The sequence below is a fragment of the Colletotrichum chrysophilum genome, assembly GCF_026319265.1.
Source record: "Colletotrichum chrysophilum strain AFK26 chromosome Unknown scaffold_1, whole genome shotgun sequence".
NCBI lineage: Eukaryota > Fungi > Ascomycota > Sordariomycetes > Glomerellales > Glomerellaceae > Colletotrichum > Colletotrichum chrysophilum.
Window position 1 is genome coordinate 188,275 of NW_026517288.1, and position 24,484 is coordinate 212,758.

The 24,484-nt window shown below is 54.2% G+C and overlaps 6 protein-coding genes across 6 annotated transcripts; 4 read left to right on the forward strand and 2 right to left on the reverse strand.

Moving 5' to 3' along the window:
* Window positions 1-463: 463 nt before the first annotated feature.
* Window positions 464-1,205, forward strand: COL26b_000050 (uncharacterized protein; the record flags this gene model as incomplete). Its single annotated transcript, XM_053173025.1, has 2 exons — window positions 464-915; window positions 974-1,205. The coding sequence occupies 2 exons, from the start codon at window positions 464-466 to the stop codon at window positions 1,203-1,205; spliced, it is 684 nt and encodes a 227-aa protein (XP_053042731.1).
* Window positions 1,206-1,588: 383 nt separating this feature from the next.
* On the reverse strand, window positions 1,589-5,732 carry COL26b_000051 (uncharacterized protein; the record flags this gene model as incomplete). The annotated part of the gene is made up of 2 exons (XM_053173026.1): window positions 1,589-4,089; window positions 4,142-5,732. The coding sequence occupies 2 exons, from the start codon at window positions 5,730-5,732 to the stop codon at window positions 1,589-1,591; spliced, it is 4,092 nt and encodes a 1,363-aa protein (XP_053042732.1).
* Window positions 5,733-7,009: 1,277 nt separating this feature from the next.
* Window positions 7,010-8,584, forward strand: HAT2 (Histone acetyltransferase type B subunit 2; the record flags this gene model as incomplete). Its single annotated transcript, XM_053173027.1, has 5 exons — window positions 7,010-7,043; window positions 7,095-7,148; window positions 7,201-7,819; window positions 7,874-8,359; window positions 8,410-8,584. The coding sequence occupies 5 exons, from the start codon at window positions 7,010-7,012 to the stop codon at window positions 8,582-8,584; spliced, it is 1,368 nt and encodes a 455-aa protein (XP_053042733.1).
* A 1,584-nt stretch (window positions 8,585-10,168) lies between these two features.
* On the reverse strand, window positions 10,169-12,380 carry COL26b_000053 (uncharacterized protein; the record flags this gene model as incomplete). The annotated part of the gene is made up of 4 exons (XM_053173028.1): window positions 10,169-11,095; window positions 11,240-11,946; window positions 12,064-12,121; window positions 12,222-12,380. The coding sequence occupies 4 exons, from the start codon at window positions 12,378-12,380 to the stop codon at window positions 10,169-10,171; spliced, it is 1,851 nt and encodes a 616-aa protein (XP_053042734.1).
* Window positions 12,381-18,411: 6,031 nt separating this feature from the next.
* Window positions 18,412-18,829, forward strand: COL26b_000054 (uncharacterized protein; the record flags this gene model as incomplete). The annotated part of the gene is made up of 3 exons (XM_053173029.1): window positions 18,412-18,457; window positions 18,515-18,556; window positions 18,627-18,829. The coding sequence occupies 3 exons, from the start codon at window positions 18,412-18,414 to the stop codon at window positions 18,827-18,829; spliced, it is 291 nt and encodes a 96-aa protein (XP_053042735.1).
* A 2,468-nt stretch (window positions 18,830-21,297) lies between these two features.
* COL26b_000055 (uncharacterized protein) lies at window positions 21,298-22,305 on the forward strand (the record flags this gene model as incomplete). Its single annotated transcript, XM_053173030.1, has 1 exon — window positions 21,298-22,305. One exon carries the CDS (start codon window positions 21,298-21,300, stop codon window positions 22,303-22,305), a length of 1,008 nt encoding a protein of 335 aa, XP_053042736.1.
* Between the last annotated feature and the right edge of the window lie 2,179 nt (window positions 22,306-24,484).

Below are 24,484 nucleotides of genomic sequence, written 5' to 3' on the forward strand. Positions count from 1 at the left end.
GATGTGTCGCTGACAAGCCTTGCATTCTTCGCGACACTTCCTCGCTCAAGAATGTCAAGACCAACCTTCAACTAACATTCGAACGAGACATCTGCTGGCATCGAGCTTCCCCGGGTGCCGGCAAGGATCCACTGGAGAACTAGGATCCACAGTCCGCACCACCGGTTCGGCTCTTACCTTTCCACCTCGGTACGTACCCAAGCTTACAGGTCACTTCCATTAGCTCAGGTCTTCAACCTTGCGCTGATAGCTTTGCAGCCAATAGGTCCCTGGCGCAGACCACACCCGCTGAAGCCACATGTCTCCGCAAGGCTGAAGCTTCCGCAAAACGTGGCCTAAGAAGGAGTTTGTAGTTGCGGGCAAAACCAAACCTCACACTCTTCTCCTTCATGCAACGCAGCTAAACACCAGCCCGCCCTTCCCTACGATCGCCGCGCCCCAGCCGGCCCCGATCCCTCCCAAAATGTACAACACCATAACCCGCGCCCAGAACGCATTTGGCTTCTTCACAACAGTAGCCTTCTTCGTCGCCGCCTTCATCGCCGCGACGGACCTCATCACCCCGCGCGCGCCCTCCTCCGGCGAGATCAAGACCACGAACGTCCAGGTCGTCAAGGGCCGCCCCCACTACTACAGCAGTAAGAAGGAGGAGTACGCCATCATCAAGTTCTCCCTCGACGCCGACCTCTCGGACCTCTTCACCTGGAACACCAAGCAGGTCTTCGTCTACGTGACAGCGGAATGGCCCGACAACTCTAAGAAGAACGCCATCCCCGGCGTCAACGTGACCAACCAGGCCGTCATTTGGGACCAGATCATCACCGCCCCTAGCTCCGACCACCTCGCCAACATTGGCCCCGCTGCCATGCGCAAGCTGAAGAAGAGCGCCGAGGGCAAGAGCATCGACCCCAGCCGGTAAGTACACTGCTTCGGAGCTACTTCAACCAGAGAGCGCATTCTAACAAACGTACAGTGGCAAGCTCAAGATCAAGAACCAGAAGCCCAAGTACCAAATCACCCACCCCTCGGGCAAGATCGCCGAAGCCGACAAGGTCGTTTTGAAGCTTCACTACAACGTTCAACCCTGGGTCGGCATCTTGACGTGGAACCAAAACCAGGACCTCGGATACTGGAAGGCGCTCAAGGGTGGTGTTAGCAAGGCCTTCAAGCTTCCTGCTCTGAAGGTCAAGGAGAAGAAGCCGTAAGAGGAGCGGCTGCAGATATCACGTATTCTAAACGGTTTTTTCCCTTTTCACTCATCAAATCGTGCCTGTCTTAAGTTCATTTATCATAACGTGACAATAGTGTTGGTCGCAACACAATGTTGCAGGATGCATTGATCTTGTGAACTGGCTGTTGTACATAATGCTACCCTCTTCCACATCGCTACAGCCAACATCTCGGCAACTTGGAGGTAACCAACCGTCGCTGGAGGCCATCACCTTTATGCCTATACGCCGTATCATGCCTGTCTTCGTTCTATCCATGTGCCTTCTTTTAGAGACCAATACCTTCTATCAGAAAATGATGTCGCCTTGGGCCGGCGTTTTCGGCAGCGGGACTTGTCTCGGGAGATTCGATGGACGTCCTAAGATTCCGGCGCTCCGGCTCCATTGCCACCACGGCTGCGAGGACCGCCCCTACCCCTTCCGCCACGTCCACGTCCGCGTCCTGTGCCTCTAGCATCAAGGTTGGCAGGAGGTGGGACGTTGGAATACATCGGTTGCTGCGGCGTCTCATGAAGTCCTGAGTGTCCAGGGTGTTGGACAGGTCCACCACGTCCACGGCCGCGGCCTCTGCCGTTCGGGTTTCCTCCACCGCGATGACCATGACCATTGACTTCATGACCCTCTCCCGCACCATTGGCAGGACGGTAGACCAGGTTGCTGTGCAGCAAGTTGGGCGCACCGCCGCGACCGCGACTGCGACCAGAGTGGCCGGGGCTGCCATTAACAGCACCGCGCCAACCACCTGCGAGGGGCCCAGGAGCAGGGGCATCCTTGTACTGAACCACACCAGCTGCACCAGTGGTGAGCGATGAAGATACAGGAGGTGCCGGCCGGCGCAAGTTTCCGGCCTTTGAACCAGAAACAACTTGCTTGTGTGTAGTGTTGAGTACTGACGAAGAGTAGACAGTCATACCGCGGAAAGGCGGGCATCTGTCACCCAGTGTCGTACCGCTCATGAAAGTCAAATCCCAGACGACATCAAGGAGTACATGATTGGCGGTGCGGCTCAAGCCAACGACTGTTCCGCGACTTCCCAAGGGCACCTTGCCAGAAGAGGACAGAAAGCTGACGCGGTCGCCGAGCGCAAATCTCTGATTGCTCAGGAAGAGCTCGGCGTCGCTGGGCTTCATGATGGCTGACCGCGGGACGCCCTTCATGTTCTTCACCTCAACCTCATGGGAGTTGGTGAAAACGTTCGCACCCTCCTCAGCAAGACGCATCACCACGACAGAATCCAGTTGCTCGGCATCCAAAGGAACCCTCTCAAACTTGCTCGTCTGAGCTGACTTCAACCAGGCACCAATCTCCTTCACGCGCGCAGCGGCAACCTTGGGATCCTTCCAGAGATCAGTGTCGCTGACATCGCTTGACTGGGGGTTCTGCTGGATGGCTGCGAAGAAGTCGGGGAAAGCAGCAATGTATCTGGCCAAAAGTTCAATGGCAGCGTTACTAAACTCCCATCCAGAGTCTGATTTCTGGGAGTAGCCCAAGACCTTCTGCTTCTTCGCATCGAACTTGAGGTTAAGTCCCAGGTTGACTCTGAGACCGCCAACCGTGTTGATCTGATAGGATGACAAGATTTTGCTCAGAATCAAGGGATGAAGATTCAGCATCTTGGCAACGGCATACGATGGAGTGTACCGGTTCTGGCGCTTCATATCTTGAATGATCGGCTTTGCGAAGTCTGGCTCTTTGTTCTTGAGGGCCAAGACTCTGATGTTCGCCTTGTTGTTAGCATGCCCAGTGACCTCGAGAGCTCGTCCGTATTGGAATTCGCCCAAGAAGAAAGCCTGAGTACCGACTGGGTACTCTTCTTCAATGGGGACGGCAGCCTTCTCAATGAAACGTTCATCCTCGTTGACGACCTCGTCGACAATTGTCTGGGACGCGTAGATGCTCCTCATGCTGGGATTCTCAGCGTACTCCTTGATCAGAGCACCCTCCTCGGTCTTGATCAAGCCCTTGAGCATGTGAACTTGAACAAGGGACTCGACGGTGCCGATGGTGAACCCGAGACGTTTTGCGTGCCAATTCTCGATATACGCGGCTTCTTTGGACCATTCCCTGATCTCCCTATCGCCGTGATGACGTGTAATCACGGACCCATCGCGTCCATCAAGCTCATAGTCGAAGAGCTCGTCGGAGACCTTCACGATCTTCGCTTCCTGCAAGAAAGGATAACCAACGAAGCAACGCTTTCCAAGCTTGGCCTTGGCCACTTCAGCCTTCGTTCTCATTTCTGAATCAGTGAGGGTAATGATCATGCTGGGGTTCTTGCTGTCTGCTTGGAAAACATTGACACCGTAGTGCTCAACTAACATCGCTGTGTAGGGGAGGTTGTGCAGCGTAGGGAATCCTGCCAGGGCATCGATGTTGATTTTGGCGCCCTCAACAAGACCCTTGCGGAAGTTCAATCCTTCGGTGTTCGGCAGTTCAAAAATGTTCTCGATGCAATGGCAGGGGCTGATCTCAGGGAACACACCCACAAGAGATGACGGGTAGGTGTACGCAACCTCGGGGTTATACGTGAACTTGAGAGCAACACCGAAGCCGTTTCTTGACTTCTCCTGCTGGCTGAGTTGATCATTCTTTGTCGCCATGGCACTAAGAAGACGCTTCTCGTCGATGAAGGGAATTTTCACAATGGCTTCCCATTCCATCTTCTTTCCGTTCATGTCGAGCTCAAAGTCTCGGGGGTAGAAGTCGTAGATGGGGGAGTTGGGATTCGTCATGAGATCCCAGTAGACTTCAGGAACGATAGACTTGCTTCGGTCAGGCAAGACACCCATCAGCTGCTCGTATGGTCTGAACGGTTGACCCAGGGTGAACTTCAGGTCCGCTCCGAGACCCTTCACAACATCTATATTGATATTTAGTCTTGTTCTTTCTTGTCAGATTTGATTTTTACTTACCAGAAGTCAAGGGGGAGTAATGGTACTGGTAAAACCAGGGCCACGAGGCGATTCCGTGATAGTAGTAGTGCAAGACCCATTGGAGACCCTGGACGTAGTTTTCGCAAAGCTTGACAAGCTCCTTGTCGTAAGACTCCTGCGGCCATTCAGGGAACTTCTCCAAGTAGTACTTCGTCTTCCAGGCTTGATACTTGGTGTCGTAGAGTTCTTGGTAGTGACGCTGGGCATCCTCCGGAGTGATGTCCACAACCAGAGCCTTGTCGTAGTTTCGAACAACCCGGTAGAGAGCCAGTGTTCCCTCTTCCTCTTCATCATTGAGGCTCTCAACGGCACCCTCGGGGAAAGACAAAAGAAGGTGACGATGGCCATCATCGTCCTCCTTCGTGCTCCACTCAATATGAAGGGTATCAGCAAGATCTTGGACAAACTTGCGGTCCGCAGCGTTCAAACTGGTACCCAGATCAAGCGGCTCAGATGATGGTTTGTTGACATAGGGACGAATCTTTTGCTTCCATAAGTCTCTCTGAGAAGACGTCAGCACAAGACCCTTGGCCTTGGACTTCTTGTTGTCGACGCCGTTCGGTTCGGCGGATCTCTTGGACTGGAACCACTTCTCGTTGCTAGCATCGTTCTCGAAAGACTCAATCTCGTCCTTTCCAAGTTCCTCCAAAAGCTTTTGAAGACGCGGAAGGTTAATGATACCTCCTTCGTTGATATAGCCATCTCCCTTGGGGAGAATATCCTTGTAGATACGGAACATGGCAGCGAGTGCACCCTCGTTGATATGCAGACGTGGAAGATTGGGAAGGAAATCGTTTCCGACGAAGAAAGCCATGAGAATGAAATCGTCGATGACCCGCTCCAAATCGAAGGGAAAGCCAAGCTTCCCAGGTTCTTGAAGCTCCTGAAACTCCAACTCGAGATACTCGCGAACTATGCAGAGGTGCATCAAGTAAAAGTTCTGGTGCTCCAGTTCTCTGGCCTTGTTCTTGTTGTGGCGGCCGAAAGTGACCTCCTCTCGAAGAAGACAAAAGTGAGGGTCGTGGCTGAGAAGACCCAACATGATGAGGTCGGCATCGAGTCCGTACAAGCAGTGACGGACGTTGGGGTCATATTCAGGCTGCGCCTTGGCGTTTCTGATGTACTCCATGATCTTGTGCTCTCCCTCACCGGGCACCTCGTGACCAGACAGAACGATCTCACAGCCCTGCCAGTCGGCGTCTTCGGAGACCTTCTTGTTGACGAAATACTTGAGTTGTTGGGTAAGCTTCGCCATGAATTCGGTGCCGGGGGTAATGCAGTTGCTGTCGAAGGGAGGCTCCTTGGGCATCTCAACACCCTCGCTGATCGCCTTGTCACGGGCTTTCTCGGCGTCGAGAGCGGTTCGGAACCGACGGGCGCGCTGCTGGTTCATCTTGGCTCTCGGTGCGACACCGTCAATAGCCATGAAGAAGAGCTGCTTCGGCTTGATCTTCCCAAACAAGTGCTCAATGTAGTTAAAGATGCGTATGAACATCTCCTCCTCGCTTAGTCGGAAGGTGGTATCCTCGCCCGTGTCCTTGTGCGTGCAATTGTGGATGATTCCGTTCATATCCAGCTACCGAAATTGTCAGCTACTCGTACCCAACGATGGCGAGGTGGTGGGGTAGACGGACGTAAAGACAGTCGAACTCGGGAATGCGATTCTCAGCAATTAGCTGAGAGATGGCCGGATAACGCTCCGAGAGCCATCTGAAGAACTTGGGAACACTGTACACAAGGTGGTCAGCAGAGCTGAGCTAATGCGCCAGAGCAGGACGAGAAGTAGGACCAACCCCATGATGTGACGATGATGTGCGCGCTTGAGTTAAGCGCGGCTAGTGATGATGAAGTTGATGAAGTTTTGATTGATGAAAATAATTCGCAGAGACAATGCTGCAGTCTCTATCCGTCTCAGCGCTGAAAGCGACCGATGTTTTCTCTCCAGACACGAGGGGAGTCCTGACGCAGGAGTCCAAGTGAATCAGTCGCAAGCTAGTTGCGACTTTGGAACAGGAAAAGAAAAATGAACAAGTGAAAGAATATTAAACTCCTGGCTGTTGTAAGACCAAGGCGTTTGCGATTCTGCCAGGTGAACAGGGAACTCGGCTGTCGAGCTGTGTGAGGGCGGAAGGGATGGGAAAGTCGGGTTGCGCAGGTGAAGGTGAGGTAGGTGAAGCTGGACAGATGGACCTGACGCCTCCAGGTTGATATGGGCGCAATCGATATGGATTGGATGATGCAGGAACTTCCGCGCCCAGCTTTCGGGCGGTAGCGGGGCCAGGTGGCATAACCACCTCACCTCACAGGACAACACTGTAGCACTAGTGGCCACAGGGGTTTCGCCATCAAGTCATCACTGCATTTGGCCCTGAACCGGTGTGACTCTACAGGACACCTTTAGGCCTGAACGCTTTTTGTCTGCGCCACACCTCAGGACCCCGCCAGCTGTGGCGGATGGACCTCCCAGGGTGAGGCTGGTGGCAGCCTCAGTTCGAAGCACAAAATGTGGGGAGAATGCTTCTGGCTCCCGCCATGCCGCTTACGATTTAGCGTGGCAGGCGTCACAGCTCGAGCCTTCAGGTGCGCCGGGGGCGCGCCTGTCCGTCCCTTACGCGGGCCGGCCTACTCCTGCTGCTGCAACTAAAATTCAATCTACGCGCTGCGCGTTGCTTCCCCCGGGCCATCTCGCGTCAACCTCCTTCACCATCGTTTGCGCTAGCGAAGAACTTTCCGACCTGACGCCCGGTTATCTCAGCACAATCGCAATCCCCGCGCACGCAACAACCGAGGAATCCATTGACTACCTAGCTGAGGAGATCGATCTTTTCATTCACGAACGCATACACAATGGCGCCCGCTCAAGTCGTTGACGACCATGACGGTAAGCTTCGCAAACCAGCTTGGAGCGCATCAGCTTCTGACCCTTGACCAGTCGAAATGGATCGCGAGGAGGATGAGGATCAGGAGCAACGTCTCATCAATGAGGGTAAGCATTTCATTGAACATGTTCTTCGAAATATCGCTTACGACGTCCTCAGAATACAAGACCTGGAAGAAGAACAGCCCCTTTCTCTACGACATGATTCTCAGGTACGAAGAGCCTTCCGACTTCCGATTTACCCCAGCTGACACTGTGTGCAGCACCGCCCTTGAGTGGCCTACCCTCACGACACAATGGTTCCCCGATGTGAAGGAGCCTGAAGACAAGAACTACCGCATCCACAGACTGCTTCTCGGCACCCACACATCCGAAGGACTGCCCAACCACGTCCAGATCGCCGAAGTCAAGATCCCCAAGTCCGCAACCCCGAACCCGGCCGACTACAATGAGGAGACCGGTGAGGTTGGAGGGCATGCAAAGTCGTCGAATGGAGAGTCTTCGGCAGTTGAGTTCAGCATCGTGCAAAAGATTGATCACCCTGGCGAGATCAACAAGGCGCGCTACCAGCCTCAGAACCCCGACATCATTGCGACACTCTGTGTCGATGGCAAGGTCTTGGTTTTTGATCGCACGAAGCACAGCCTGCAGCCTGACGGCAAGGTCAACGCTCAGGTCGAACTCATTGGCCATAAGCAGGAAGGATTTGGCCTGAGCTGGAACCCTCATGAAACGGGCTGCCTGGCTTCTGGTAGTGAGGACACCACCGTTTGCCTTTGGTATGTCGCTGCTTTCGCCATGATACGTGAATGAGACTAATGAAGAACTCATAGGGACCTCAAACAGCTGCAAAGCGGCAGCCACACTTTGAAGCCCCAGAGCAGATACACACACCACACCCAGATCGTCAACGATGTCCAATACCACCCGATTGCCAAGAACTTCATCGGAACCGTCTCGGACGACTTGACGATGCAAATCATCGACGTGCGCCAGAAGCAGACGGATCGTGCTGCCGTGGTCGCTAAGCGCGGTCACCTGGATGCGATCAACGCCCTCGCCTTCAACCCCACGTCAGAAGTCCTCGTCGCGACGGCCTCAGCTGACAAGACCTTGGGCATCTGGGATTTGCGCAATGTCAAGGAGAAGGTTCACACCCTGGAGGGTCACAACGATGCGGTCACTTCGCTCTCATGGCACCCTCAAGAGGCCGGTATCCTCGGCTCCGGTAGCTACGACAGACGTGTCATCTTCTGGGATCTGTCCCGCGTCGGAGAGGAGCAGATGCCGGACGACCAGGAGGATGGGCCCCCGGAGCTGTATGTTCTCTCACTGCCTACTCATAATCTAATAGCTAACATGATCGCAGCCTGTTTATGCACGGTGGTCACACCAACCACCTCGCAGACTTCAGCTGGAACCCCAACGAGCCCTGGCTCGTCTGCAGTGCCGCAGAGGACAACCTGCTCCAGATCTGGAAGGTCGCCGACTCCATCGTCGGCAAGGACGACGGCGACCTGCCTCTCGACGAGATCGACCGATAGGCAAGGTGGAGTCTCAAACATACTTAAGCGTAATAGCAACCATTTGGCCGAGAATCACATTGGGAGGGGGTTCAAAACGGTGATGAATTCAGGGTTCCATTTTTGTTCCGGCGTCTACGGAGATGTATTCAGATTCCCAATCAGCTGCATTGTTTCTCACTTCAAACCTACGTCCGTGACACGTGCGGCCCCAACTTGGCGCAAAGGTTATACCTCGTGAGAACCCACGATCAGAAGGCGACGCAATTCCCCTATGAAAAATGGAGGACATTGTTGGAACATTAGACTCAGGGCCATGCCAGGAACACTCGTTTCCAGGGGCAGACATCTCAGTTCCAATCACGGTGATGGTTGGACAAAAGAACGAACAAATAAGTACGTCACACGCAGGGGTTCGGGACTATCGACGAGTCCAAGCATCAGAGCACCAGGGCAGTAGTCAGAATGCTGAAAACATCAGAATGCAGTCAATGCATACATACATACACAAACAATAGCAACCCCGTCATCCGGCGAATGCACGCGCAACAACCGTCACCGTCACCGCCACCAATAACCTCCCCTGGGACAAATACAGACACACATACATACACTCACTGAGGGAAACGGGGGCTCCAAAGGAAGGAACATAACCTCTTGCAAGTATGCTGGGAAGAAGCTTTTATTTGCATTTCGAAAAGAGATGCCGACGGAGACTTTGCGAATTATTTGAGAGAAAAAATGGCAAAGGAAAGAATAAAAAAGAGGAATATAAGCCAAAAGCCAGCCAACCTGCCCTGGACCCTGTTTCACTCCCCGACTCCCACAACGCTGCCGCCCATCCAACCCGTATAGAGAAAACCATGTCGAATGCGGAAGGAAGGGGTGTGATGTTTGAAATGCCAAGCCAAACCAATCTTTTTTTCCAAGGAGAAAGAGGGAGTTGAGAGAGGGAGGAGAGTGATGAGCAAGATGGAGAATTTTGTGGTTTTGTTTTTGTTTTCGGAAAAAGAAAGAATGTTGCGGAAAGACAGCATAAATATAACAATTCAAACGACAACTGTACTTAGAGAGGGAGAGACGACGGATAAAGAGGAAAACGAAAATGATTGGAAATAGACAACTTCTTCGCACACGATGAAGGCCAGACAGGTATACCTTTTACTACTTACTCCCATCGCTATGCACTCCCTTTGGACCGCCCAAAATCCGACCGAGCAACAACCGCAACGTCCATCAAGGTGAGGCCGTAAAACAATCCATAGCTTCTGACGCTTGTCAGCGAGAAAGCAGTTCCAACAGCCCGTCCGGTAGTGTAACACTCTTTTTGTCTTTCCAGCCTTTGCAAACTTTTTTCCCACGTCCCTTGGTATACCGACAACCAACACCCCGTCCTAATCTTCCAAATCCGATGCCTGCCCGCCCCCGTCCAATAACGCAGGTTGAAATCCAGAAGGTGATTGATTGCCATAAGGACAAATGATCTATGTTCGTCTTGTTTCCGAAGCGTAATCCGCATCAGTAAGTCACATGCTGAAAACGTTCCAAGCCAGCTAATGTAGCAAACTTTGGCTCATCTCGATTATCAAAATCCAGTTGTGTAGTTTACGCAGGAGACTTGCTCGGCGGCGCGGCTCCTCCGTTCTGGCGGGCGTCTCCGCCGCTCACGGAAAGCCCTCCAATTCCGCTGGAGAGGAACGCAAACGGATCGTTCTCGTTCTGAGAGTAGAAGTTGTTCGAGGGGCCGGCAGACGCAGGGCCGTTGGAAGCGGACTGGAAAGCCGCCTCCGCGGCACGGCTATCGAAAGGGCCGGCAGAGTGAGAGCCAGGAGCCGGTCCAAAGTGAGTGTTGAGAGAGGGGTAGGGAGCGGCGCCGCCACCAATGCCTGAGGGAAGGGCATAAGTGCTGGGGGGGCCGCCAAAGTGCTGACCACCGTAGCCGCCACCAGAAGCAAAACCACCGCCGGCCGAAGCAAACGGCCCGGGTCCAGGAGTGCCGCTCATGGAGCCCTGGCTCATGCTATAGTTGGAAGGGGGATCCATGGGGGAGGGGTAACCACCAGAATCGGCGACAACAGCGGCACCAGCACGGCTGGCACCGCAACGCAGACAGCAAACGTTCTTAGCAAAGTTGTGATATCCGCAAACTTCGTTGCCGCACTTCCAATCACCAGCACGGAAGGGGACGACACCGCTGCCGCCCATGCGACCGCCGCCGTGACCCATGTGTCCATGGTGGTGCTGGGGAGGAGGCATCATGGCCGGTGGTCCGTAGCCGTAGCCGTAGCCCATGTCGCCGGTAGGACCAGCGCTGACGGCGGGGAAGGAGCAGCGGAAGCAAGCAGTGCGTCGCTGGAAGTTGGAGAAGCCACACGAGGGGCAGGTCCAGTCGCCGGGGCGGGGGCGGTTCTTGCTAGGCGGGAAGGGCGTCAGGATCTCAGCGGCGCGGTCCAAAACACGGCTGGAAGACGGTGACACTTCGATCGCCTTCTCGTTAAGAGCGCGACCGTTCATGCACAGACTCTCAGCGGCCTGGTCAGAAGTCAGCATTGATCAAAAAAACTCGGCTGCTGGGGAGCGTGGTCTTCTGCTCAGAGAAGCCCAATTGGCGACAATGTGAATGCGCAATTGCGATCCTTCGATTTGTCATGCGCAAAAATGAATAATTGAACTCACCTCCTCGTGGGAAGAGAAGACGGCGAAACCACTGCCGGTAGGCTTGTGCTGCTCAGGGGTGCGAAGGGTCCAGAACGCAATAGGACGACCGCCAAACTGGGTGAACCAGCTCTCGAGCTCGGATTGAGTAGTATCATGAGGAAGACCAGACATGTGGAGGACCTTGCTGCGCTCAGACAGGAAAGCACGCACGTCGGCGCGCGCGTCCATGGGCCGAGTCAGGACATCGGGGTGCTCGTGGGAAGGCTGCGACTTGCGAATCAAGCCTCGAAGGACGCGGGCCAAGGTGACGGCCTCCTCCATGGCACGGCGAGGAGAGGCAGGGGCCAGAGCCTGGAGGTGGAAGGGCAAGTTGTGCTTGATTGGAGCACTGGACTGGACCGGCTCCACCTCCAAGGCGGCACAGATATTGGACAGCATCGAGGGCCCAAAGGGCAGCGATTCGGGGTGGTGTTGTTGCCATCGCTGGTACTCAGTCCGCAGATCAAAAGTGCGGGAGTGCTGGAGGTATGGAGGCAGAACGACGGCCTTGTCTCGGGCTTCTCGGGGCAACTGGACGCGAAGATCCCAGGCGTCGAGGGTGACGAAGACGAAATCGAGATTTTGCGAGGTCAAGTGCTCGTTCGCAAACGTGTCAAATCGGTTGATGGCGTCTCGGAAGGTTCCCGCGTTGCGCACATGTTCCCAGGTGAGGGTCGTCAAGCTCGCTAAAGACGCAAATGTTAGCTGGAGAATTTTCAACTCGTCGTCACCGCTGCAGGAACGGGGCGTCGTATGGCGTGACGGAAATAAGATAAGGTCTCAAGCCTCGTGCAACTACTTACTGCACAACGGTGTAATCGGAGTGTTGATGGGTTTGACAAGAACGCTCTCGCGGGTGATCTGGAAGACATTGAGGGTTAGTCAAAGATTCAGTGACGGTGGCAGCGGGTGAAGGTGGAGGCCGTCTTGAGACAAGACGGGGCAGGCAGAAGAAGCTCACCTCCTCGAGAGACTTTGCGTCAAGCAGAATCCATCCCAGCTCAATGACCTCGGCAGAGTCCTTGGTGACGTAGACACCATGCTCATCGCAGGTGGTCGCGACGTGGATCACAACATAGCGATCAATGTTGAGCTGGTTGCCAGCGGGAGGGCCAGACATTTTGGGCGATTGGCAACAGTAGCGCTACCGGTGAAAGCAGCACAATAAGAATAATGGGTCTGTTGATGTCTGGAGGAAGACTCGTCGATGGGTTGGAACAGCTGCTGACCGACTGGCAGAGAGGGTTGCTGCAGCGTTACGACTCGAACAAACGACGGATGTTCGGGGAGGGGACGGAAGTGGTTCCCGGCAAGCTTGCTTCAGGAGAGGTGCCGAGCAAAGCAAGCTGCAGCAGCAAAAGTGAGGCGAGAGTTGCAGCTACAAGCAAGCAACGGAGAAAAGGAGACGAGGACAGAATTGACCAGTCCTCGTGTCGTCGTACCTTTTTTCCTCGCAGCTCGGGGAAGAGGTGGGAGGATCGGTAGGGGGGAAGGAGGAGGAAGCGAAAAGAGAGGGAAAGGTGATGGGAGAGCAGAGAACAAGAAGTCGACACAGGAGAAGAAAATTGGCATTGGTGTTGGCGTGGGACGTGGGAACCTGCTCCGTCGGTCAGGTCAAGGTACCTCTGCGCCTACCGGGCACCTCATAGAATCCGCTGTACACTTTTAGCGTACCGTGTCCGGGTGCCGCCTTCCTTACGTTGGTCTCTGTGGTGCAGGTGGTCCTATGGAGGAGCTGGTGGTGGGAGTCGCCGCGGTCATTTTTAGGACCACAGCCAACGGAGAGTGTACCTCTAGGTACCTCACCTCCCGGGACTAAGGTAACAACCACTCAAGATAGGTACTTAACTACGAACCTTCAGGGACGTCCCGCTTCCCTGCCACGCGCGCGCGCCCTGGAACTGGGAATTGCAACTCTCTCAACGTCCATCCACTCAGTGAGTGAGCACCTTTGCTGTCTGGTCGGCGCAGTGGACAGGGGACCTCTAAATGCACCAGTAACATAGACAAGACACCTACCTCTGACGTTAGAGCCCAGGCAAAGTACAATGGGGGTCTCTTTCATTGAAACAATTGGCAGACGGCAACGCGTGCACACAGTAGGAAACGTGGGTTTGGGTAGCTAGAAAGATACTTGACATGAGGCTGGCCGGTGGGTATTCGGACGCAACTGCGACCGGGAAGCTGAATAATTGCCCGCTGTTTATCTGTCTCCTTCATTTCTCTGAGGCCTGAAGCTGAACAGGAAAATGTCATGGCGGCCAGTTGGGCGTCAATCTCTCTTTCGGTCTCTCTCAATGAGTGAACCGAGGAAAGTAAACCAAGACTGACTGAAGGCAGTAAGCTAAACAGGGGATCAGGAGCTCTACCAAACGAGGTTGGCGGCCTCGGTGCTGCTTGGATGAATATGCAGACATGTATTTGGTACATGCGGTAAGTAACCCAGCTGCCTTGTTCCAACTTGCTTTCAACTGCTCGTTGAATGTAATGTATGCGGTCAATCAGCTCTGTCTATGGCCATAGCTTGCATACATGATGATGAATCAGTGCTGCCTGGATGGATTGTTCTCTTCCCCCTCCACCGGAACAATTCAATTGCTCGCCTCGCCATTGCAGAGCCTTCCGTTTTTCTCTTGGATGCTCTCGAGTAGACCTAACCTGGTGCACCACGAAACATGTTGAATTGTCAGCTGCCGTGTCAAGTCAATTTCTTGTCTTGCTGCAGCAGCGGTCCCGAGGTACCGAAGCGTGTCTGTTGGCTCATCTTGCCTTACCTTAGTCCTCTTGGGACAACGTCAGACTGCGCCCGTGCCTGAGCAGTCTGACCTGCGTCCAGCCAATTTCTCTCCTCTCCTGCTAGGTAACCTTACAGCTTGGATGTCCCGACTGCCATGTGTGCTGATGGGACTGCTACTAGAGATGCAAGCGCACATTCGGAGAGGGCAGCAAGCGTTGCCGCCGAAGCCACATCAGCGCGCCAAGAAATTCTTGCCGTTGTCGCTTGAGCTAGAAAAAACGGGGCAAGATTCAATGCTAAAGAACGGAATGTGCTTCTGAAAAGTCCACCCGTCATACCGCTAGGCCGTCTCGTGTTGGTATCATTGCAGGACGGGACTCTTCGCGGTCCTGCCAGCCAGACTTCAAACCCGGCGGCTTGTCTGTGTATCTGTATTCGGTCATGAATCATAAGCAGGCATCCGCCAAGGGGCCTGGCAAACACAAAGATATGGGAATTCACTCGTTGGCCCCCAACAATGGCATAATTGCGATGCTACTGGCTTGCAGAGCAGGGCTTAAACCGAAGCATCTCGCTCTTCGTATGTCACATTACAGCGGACGGCCACGCTCTAATGAGCACGACGCGTCCACTCTCCGATGACTTTCACCTCGGGAGGGAACCCCTGGACATAGCCACGCTCTGTTGCATATAGGCTCCTTGCCGCCGTCGCCGGCTGCCTGGGTCTTCCCTATCAGCAGGGCCCTCCTGTTCCGGTTCACCTCGTCTCTCCGGCCCGAACCCGTCACTCACGTCCCCCTCAAAAGTCCAAGGTATCGGGTACTGCAACTACAAGCGGCACAGCGTGTCCCAGCCGTGTGTCGACCTCCATCACTCGCCAGGGAGGGCGCCGTATGCGCCTCTGTCACACACGCACTTGGACACTACGAAGGCATTCTTGTTTGGGAGTGGGAACAACGTCTCCGGCTGCACACATGTGAACAGAAGTCGACATTCGGCCAGAGGGCAAGTGTCGACGACCAGGTCTTCGTCAGGCTTGCTCGGTACCGTCTCTACGGTAATTGGACCGCACCGTACTGTGTACATTGCTGGATCGCCAATGCTGGCCCCAGTTCTGTTAGAGCTGGCAGGTAGCACACCAACCGTGCTTTACCATACTCCAGACACCTTACCTGAAGCTACGCCGACACACATCATCGACCTCCACTCGCCGAGCAGGCCGCGAACACAAGTGGCCATTGGCGGCGACTTGGCTCGTGAGGAACGACCGCCAAATCGAACAAGTGGGTGTGGAACACAGAGATGAGGCAGCCTTCCATCTTTGCAACTCCTTCTCTCTCTCTCTCTGCCGTCGTCCTACGCTGCGCCTTACGCACTGCCTACATGACGACCTTGTCACCTTGGCTCGTGTTCCATACCATCATTGAGGTGAGCTGTGGTTTCGCTGCTTACTGCATAGTACAAGTATCAGAAAGAGTCCCAAATGGGCAAACTGCGTGCCACACCGCGCCGGTCGCTGGTTGGCATCTCCTTGTCTTCCACGTGGAAACGCCCAACTAGCTTTCCGTAACCAGCTCACTCTTCCAACGGTCCCGGGGAACAAGAGCTTCAGCATCCAAGCTCTCGATTTCTTGCAATCGCCATTTTTTGCCTCTCGGGGTACATCTCCATTCTCCAATGGGGAACATTGGCAAAGCACTCGCTGTTTGGAGTGGTCGACAGCTCCCTGGACCAGTTGTGTTGCAGATGAGGAACGTTAAAAGAGCTCCACACAACCAAACCCTGACTTGCCGACTTAGGCGAGGCGTCATTTCGCTCCGATGGGATCAGTCCACAATGATGTATCATCCTTACCCCGACCCTACGTGTTGTCTTTGTCGGCACACGTACGGCGATGATAGTGCAACCGCCGCGCCGGTTGCTTGAGCGGCATGCCGAACCAGCTCGGTACGGCACGACGTGACAAGCTTCAAACGAATGGGGTTCCCACAGTCTACCCATCGCGAAATGTCGCTCGCTCAAATATCGAGAACCATCAAATCGATCAACCCAATTGAATTGGATGGTCTAACTCAGAACAGCGCGCCGGTGGCCTTTAGCTATATGGAACAGGCTAGCTAGAATTTCAGGGGTGTTGCCACATGCGCCTGCCCTGAACCAATCCCCGAATCCAACGGCTCAGACACTAATTCACAGGGCTCTGGCTTCGAGAAGGTTGGAAGAAGTGTCTCTTTTCTGATCCGCACCGTTTTCGACGGGCCCTCAAATACGGATAAGCCTGGCAGGGAGCTAGCGGTTGATATACATGCCCACCAATGTCGTCGACTTCATCAACCGCCGTGCTGCGAACATCCCGTGCATCAACTCTGCGTGGCACTGCCTAGACGTATGCTGGAAAGCTGATCGTCAGTAATATCCGAGCCCAATTCTACTACACGAGGGCTCGGCACCAGATCACAGCCTCGTTCTGCCAATTTTAATCGATCATATCTCTCCAGCCTTTTTCCTCGAGTCACCGCTTACAATCTCGCAGACGCCCGTTGTCTCTGGACCTTGAATCAGTCTTCTGCCATCTCGCTTTCGACTGGGGGGTTTCGGCACCCGCGGAATACTCCGTTGTCCGCCGATGTGACGGCGGCATGCGACTGTAAACCGCTCGGGGGTCGAATTCGACAACCATGGCCCGTCCGCCGGCCTGCCTCATTTCCGTCTGCCTCCTTCTCAAGGGTGCACAAACTCTCACATCGTGGTGCCTGGATCAAGCTTGACATCGCCTTCTGCTTTGCGACAGTGAATCTCAGCTCCAAAACTGCCACGATTGTCTAGCCCCCCGGCTGGAGAAGTTGGCAGCAAGCCGAAAGGCAATTGACCGGTTATGGAAACGTTGTGGGCGGATGGTATTGTTTGTTTGCGCATGTTAGTCGTGGCTAACGGTGCGGCTACGCGTCCCGCCGTTTCAAATGCTGGCTGTGAAGCACGACCGCAGCGCTGTTCCCTGTTGCAGTGTAGTTTCTCTGCACCTGTGATCGACAGCCGGCTTCGTTGTCAGGAGGAGTACGGAACCCCGGATGATGTTCCGGATACATCTCGTTGTTCCTAGGTCCTGGTACAGCCAGCGGTCGATCCAGGTTGAGGGGGCCGTCGGTATCGTGTCTTATGAATGCCTTGTCAATGACACATAAGCTTTCAAACTTGAAAGCAATGTTCAGCTTGTCTACAACTGTTACAACAAAGCGACACTCAGCTCGAGATCATGCCTCCCGCGTTGTTGGCAACCACCAGACGATCGAGTGCCTCGCAGATGGGCTGTTTCGGCAGGATCCATTAAGCTCAATCTGAACAATTGCGTCACCTACGTCAGGCAATGAAAGCTGGTGCTCGAGCCAAGCAGCATGTCATCGCAATCGCACCTTTGCTCAAGCTCAATGCTCTTATCTGCCTTGTGGACGTGGACATTCGGCTCGAGATATGGCTCCGCAGTTCCATCTGATTGGGCTCCCCGGGAAAGGGCAGACTGCATGTCTCAGGCACAGGGTGCAGCCAGGAAGCTATCCCTAGAGCAGCAATCGCCTCACCATGTGCCTCACAATGAGATGCGTCTATTCATAGCGGGTTTGCGAGGTTTGTTGCCGCAAAGGGTGTGTGTGGCCGGGAGCTTGGGCCCCAAGTGGTGCCGAAGTCGACCTCCCGAATGGGTGGATGTGATGATAGCCGCTGCAGCTCCTCACCGAGGGATCAGATTGGTGGACGGCTGTTATCAAGTGATCAGGAGGCGCTGTGGGACAGAAATACGCAGCGGGCCGGGGCCGAGACCAAGACATAAAAGGCCCCAATGGCCACCCAGGGCATAGGAGGAAGGTGGTTAAGTAAGAGCGCTTGCCAACACCTACCCAACTGTGTCAACTTGACATCTTTGGTGTTGAGGGTCGCGTCCAGCAAGAAGGTCCAGCTGGGGCCTAGGTAGACTCAGATACATCAGTCCAGGGCAGGCAGCGCGAGCGCGAGGTTCGGTTGCTGGCGAAGTGAAACGACACGTGCAGGTTACGTCATTCACAGGCCGTCCAGTCCGCGCCACGATGAGACTCGACCAGAACATTGGCTGGCAATAGAGGGAGGCGTCCGGGCATACACGCAATCTGTTACCCAAAACAAGACAAGGCACGGCAATTTTTGGCCGCTCGCCTGCCTTCCTTGCGTGTCTGAGCTTGGTCGGTGCATTTAAGCTTCTGTCCGCCTCGGCTGGGACTGTCATCGTGTTGTCCCGCAACAACAATCCCAATACTGTGATACCCTTGAACGCACTTCAGTCGATTAGCAGATCTTGCCTCTTCGTCTTCACACTTGGACATTCTTCATCAAGCATCATCCTCGACCCCACATAAACTCAACCACAGACATCAGACAAACCGGCACAATGGGCGCAATCTCTGCTGTGTTCCTCATCCTCATCACCATCCTCAGTTCGTCCTGACCCTGCCCGGCACCACGAGAATCCTCGCGCTGACAGTTGACTACAGTTCCGCCCGTCGGTGTCTATGCCGTTGCTGGCTGTGGAATGGGTAAGTGCCGCAATGAATCGCACGACGCTCTTATCCTTGGCTTGCATAAACTGACCCCGCGGCTCGGTAGATCTCCTCGTCAACATCTGCTTGACGATTCTCGGATACATCCCGGGACACATTCACGCCTTCTACGTCGAATACATCTACTACGACCGTCGCGAGCAGGCGCGTGAGGGCCGCATAGTGACCGGTCGCGCGCCTGGTGTCTACAGCGACAGAGTCCAGAGCGGTGGACAGGGCTACGGAACGATTGCCCAACCGACGGCTTAAAGGCGATCGGTGTTCAGAGTGATGGCGCGTAGCGATGGAGAGGATTTTTTTGGTGGCTGCAGCAGAGTGCTTCCACGCGGCAAGTACATGACGACGGCGCTGCTAGTTTCCACGCAGCACGACGCATCGCCAGCGCTGGTGGCTTGGAGGGTGTATGGTTTACGAGCGAGAGCTTACTTGACGACGGCATGGATATATGATTAATCAAGCAAAAATCAAAACAAATCACTATACTCCAAACGTGACCAACGGCGTGTGCGTGCCTGGCGCGTGTGCAGATTATTGCGCCGGATCTGTGTGCCAGCGCATCCGACCTTGTCCTCGCCCATCGCCACGTTGTAGAGTAAACACCCGATAGGCAAGGGAGAGTTGAAGACATGGTGGCCGCGAGAAACACGGATAACAACCTTGACCTTGGAAGATGCAGACGAGGACAACGGTAGCATGCGCCTCGACGGCCCGGAGGACGAATGTGGAAGAGCCGGCAGAATTGGCCCGGCCGGGGCCATGTGGATGGTGACCATTGATCCAGAATGGCCGTGGTCGGGTCCACAGCGGCGGTCGGTAGGGCAGAGACATAAGATGATGATGGCGAAGCAATATGCGCTTTCCCACGGCTCTGACGTCTTACACGGGTTGGAAAGGACAGCGTACGAGCAATTTGCACTTTGAACAGCCGTAAACATCAGTTGCCCGGAGAGACGACCACGTCAACCGTCCTTTCCTACCTATCCTCAGTTGAGAGAAAAACGACCTGATACGGTCTGGTCTAGCAAGTAGCTGGTGTGGCTAGCCAGTCGCCATACTCTGCTTGGTGCTGGTGACTGGTCAGATTTGGCTGTGGCCTGGGCGTCGAATGGCAGGTTGGGAATGGCCCGAGTCGCCTGAGGAGGGGAGGGGAACCACGAACCGGAGCAAGAACGGCAGCGGGGACAGTGTGGCCGTCCGACAGTGTGTTCGTTTGGCACGGCCCAGACAGCTGTCATTGGACGGAAAGACACAGTCGTGGACAGGGGGGTCGGGGTCGGTCCACCCTTTGAACGGCAGCCACGACACTCGTGCAGCACGCACCTGCTCGTTCGCTGGTGCTGCGTTGCTCCTTGCCCGCATGTGTGATAGTCAGCTTCGGGGCACATTGAGAGACAGACAGGACAGACAGGACAGACAGGCGACAGGCCTACTTGCGTTGCCTTTCTACCTACCAAAAAACGGCGCCGTCTGCTGCGTCTTGAAAGTACCATCTCCCAGCTATTGGTAGTTCCCCCGCCTATCCCTACTACCGGATGCAACTTCACCCTAAACACTGCAAAGCCATTTTTCCTCCTCCTCTTTTTTTTTCTCTTTATTTGTTGTTTTGCTCCCATCCCCCTCTCAGAGCCCCCAGTCCATATCTCTCTGCGAAGGAACTGCAATTGCTGCAGGGAATTCGTGCGTCGACGCCGTCCACGCGCCTCGAGGCGATCCGGATTGCATCCTCGACAGTATCCACCATCGCATCAACTACTCCTTCGGCCGCCTCTGTCTGTCTCACGCCGCCCTCTCTTTCTCTCTCTCCATCCTCGATTTACGAGCCAGCTTCTGTCTGTCTCAACTTTCCCCAACTCCACCCCGGCGAAAGTGGAAGGCGAGAGATCCCGAACGGACGAGACGCACCGCTGCTAAAACCTACCTGCATATGCTCGCCCGCGCGACCTACAACCCAGTCAAAAAACGACATTCGACACTTGTTCACGCGAGAACCGACACAGCCATGCCTCCGCATTCGCTGATCTGATTCTCCTGTTTTTCTCACTACCTGCCGCACGACAGAAAACACCACCTGCTCTGAGCTCCTCACTGCTACCCTAGCAGCTCATGCTGCCTTTATGAATGTACACATATAAAGCCCATCCCACGACACGCCATTCACTGTGAAGATGGACTCGGGGAAGATCCCACCAAAGGACCATTCCGGTCCATCCCAATCCCGCCATCCTACCTCCGCGTCTCATACTGGGAGCTCTTCGGCCACGACGCTGTTCCCTCCACTTGCGTCCAAGAAAGCGACGCGAGACTCTTTGACCTTCTCTTTTCCCCCGCTTTTCCAACCCAACACGTCCTCGACCTCACTTATTCCTTCGACTGCAGAGGGGAAGCCCATACCTCTTGACGACAGCACTGCCGCCCACCGCACTTCAGCTCTGCGCGAGCTCAACAGCAATTACCCGTCTCGTCACCGCTACGCCAAGTCTACCGGCGCCCAAAGCAGTACTTACTCACAGCCAGTCATCGTCAGGACATATTCTGGCTCACATAGCCGACCCACGAGCACAAATCGGAGCAACGGTGGTAGCGCCGGTCTTGGCCCAAGGTCCACCTCATCCGTTGTGAGCGGCCCGGCGGCATCTGTTCGGCGCATCATTGCTCTGCGAACACCCTTTGGCGGCAGCAAGTCGGCTCAAAATGGCGGTCTAAGCATGGCCAGAGGAATGGCAAAGAAGCGACTGGAAGGACAAGAGGCTATGGCCAAGCTCCCTCCCGTAGAGGCTTTCGGCTTCAAGAGCATGATGGCCAACATCGAGTCGCAGGAGGGGGACAACAACATCAACGCCGACCTGGACCGCATCGCTGAAATATGTGCCAGGTCTCGATACTCATTGAGCAACCAGTATGAAGTTCACGTCGCGCCTCATGGCTCCGGCGCGTCCTTCGTCAGCCACGCATCATCTTCCCGACGCCAGCGTCGCAGCGTGGGACCTACTTTGGAAGCCGTATCAGATGATGAACGAAGACATAGGAAGCGACGCAGTAATGGTAGGAGGAGGAGCATAGCAATGGGGACGCTTGAGACCATCATGTCGTCCAGCCGGTCTTCCGAGGAAGATAAGTCCAAGAAGAAGTCGGCAGCTGAGATTACAGCAGAGGTACGAGGTAGGGCAGCAGCTCGGAAGTCAGGCAGCACGACGCCTTCGTCTACAGTCAGTGAAGAGCAAGGGCCCTTGAAACAAGAAGAGAATGACCAGTCGCCTCCTCTGGTCAGGAGAAAGTCGTCCTCGTTCGCGACGGCCATGCTAGGGAGCACACGACAGAGCCTAACGGCCAGCAACCAGGCATCACCACGAAGCTCGGCGAATGCTTTGGTGAGCGAGCCGGCTCTGCCGAAGACTTCGACGAGCCACCTCGAAGTTCGGACGGATGTAGAAGAGAGCGTGGGGCATCGCCATGCCCGCAAAGGTTCGGACGAAAGACTGCAGCACGAAGTGTCCAAACCACAACAGCGCGAAACTTCAACCCAGCTCGATCAGACGAAGAACCCCAAGGGTCTCTTGGCAGGGCTCACCGGCTGGGTGCCTTGGAGACTACCGCCCATCGTGGGATTGGGATCGACTTCCGCTCAAGGCGGTGTTCCCAGGAGCCATGCCGAGGGAAGCTTGCGGGATCTGCTCAAGACAACTGACACTAAGAACAAGGGAAAGGCCATCGAAGGCCAGGCTTGAGATGGCAACACGATGACAACTTGGGAAGATGGCGAAACAGACGCCTTTTACGGTATACATGACTGGACGATACGGTGCAGCGGCGATGGTTTGTTTCCCGCAACCAAAAAGGATTTACCAAAAAAGGTTACGATACCCATATACAGCAAAAGGACATACACAAAAGGACAAGAGACGCAAATGGGTGTTTGTCTCGCCATCTGTAACCAGTACAGCTCACGATTTTGACGATGATTTACGACTTTTTTTATGATGCACAGATTAGCCAGATGCGGAAAGGGTTTGCTAGGATAGGCGGTTCTTTCAAATTGAGATTTTCATGCGGCGTCATATTGAGTGTTCCTGCAGGGTTGTCTCGAGGTGTGTTTGGCTTGTAAGATACTCCAAAAATATGAGATCCAAAAGCAAGAATGTTTTTTTGTTTGAAAACTTCAGCTGGCGTAGAGTCGCGATCTTCACTGCCTTGTGGGACATAACGTCGGATTTGCTAATTCGGGTGCCTCTGGGCTAATTGCCTATGGTCAGCAGCCATCCACTTGGCCATAAGGGGGTCCTCATGATCTCTGCTTCCCATGAAGAAAAACCATAATCATACGCACGTTGACGGCCCCCTGAGCAGAAAACGTAAAGCAATGCGCATGTATGTCGACAGTCAAGGGTATACATACAGTCAGCGACACGCTTCAATAGAAGGGCGATTAGGGGGCGGCATCGCAACCTCTGCCGCAAACGCCAGTGGAATCTTCTTTCCTATAGTGGACATACAGCTGCGGGCTGTGGTTGTGATCTTCTGTGCGCCCTGGTTTACAGACCTCGCACTAGGATGTATATCTGTGCAACCGACATCACCATGTTCTCTTGTTTGTGCGTATACAGACGTACTTTCTAAGAAAATTGAAGAACAGTATGCTATAAGATTAGGCTTAGAAAGGGGCCTAGCATAATGCTCGTACATGTCTTTATTCGCGTTGGTTCAAGTTATGGGGGAAAGTCCTCATTCCTCATAGGTTGCATGGAGGGCGCTTTCTGTTTTGTTTCTCGGCTTTGGCATTCATTTTCCGAATAAAGCGTCGTTTAAATAGCCACCAGTGACATGTCCTGGTTACGTACTCGTCATCGTGAAGCAGGCCAATACTTGAGGCATGCTAGCAGGACTGTCTTCAAGGTATATAGAGGGACTTAGAGGGGCCCGAGCAAACATTCTTGATAATTCTTCTTGATTCTCTTGTTGTGTACCTACCGTTGGTGTTGACTGGGATGGTGAAGGAAGGCGTCGTTGGGACTTGCACGGCTGTGTGTTCAATGTCAGCGGAACTGCCGTGCTCTAATTTTTTTGTCCAATTGGAATGAATAATTGGCCAGAGATGAAGGGTGCTGGAAAGAACAGCATGTTACCACATTAATGTCAGTCAGTCAGGAATCCGACATCCTAGTTTGCACGTATCGCCAACATTGCATGTGGATATTGGCATGTACAACCAGCCTTATGAATGAAAGTCAAGTCGATTTCAGACATTTGTGATGCTGGAATACCTGCTTTTAATCCATCTATTATACGTATGACTGCCCGGAGATATGACGAGGCGTAGCATTCTCGCGAGTCGGACGCACGCAAAAGGGAGGGCGTTGGTTGTCTGTTCGGTATAAGTACGAGTACTTACGTTAGGCCTCATGTTCCCAAATGTGACCTGAAGAAGAAGAAGTCTCTTCTAAGACCAGTGTCCCGAGAGAGAAACCCTGAATAGCTGACTACCACAGCCGTCCACCGCGAGTCTCCACCCAGGCCTTGCGAGTTCGTGTCTGCAATACCCTCCAGAGCGTATTCGCACGGGTTTTGACCGACTCTTCTCAGAGACCACGGACGACGCGGGATTCCATATCAGATGCTAGTTCGACCTGAAGCCCGCATAGACTCGAGCTGACAATAGGTTACGGCTGAACAACCCCAGCCCTACCACCTCTCTAAATTTTGAGACATAGATCAGAGACCGTTAAGACACAACAAGAGGTTGTCTATGTATACGGGCCTGTGAGCGAAATTGAGGCATTGCCAACCGAATTGAAGGTCATCGAAGGTGTTTCTGACCTTGCGCCTGGCTGCGAACCATCAGGGGTAAGGGACGATCATGCAATGTCCCTCCGCATACGCTGTCAGTGCGGACGTGGTCTTCCTTCTCGT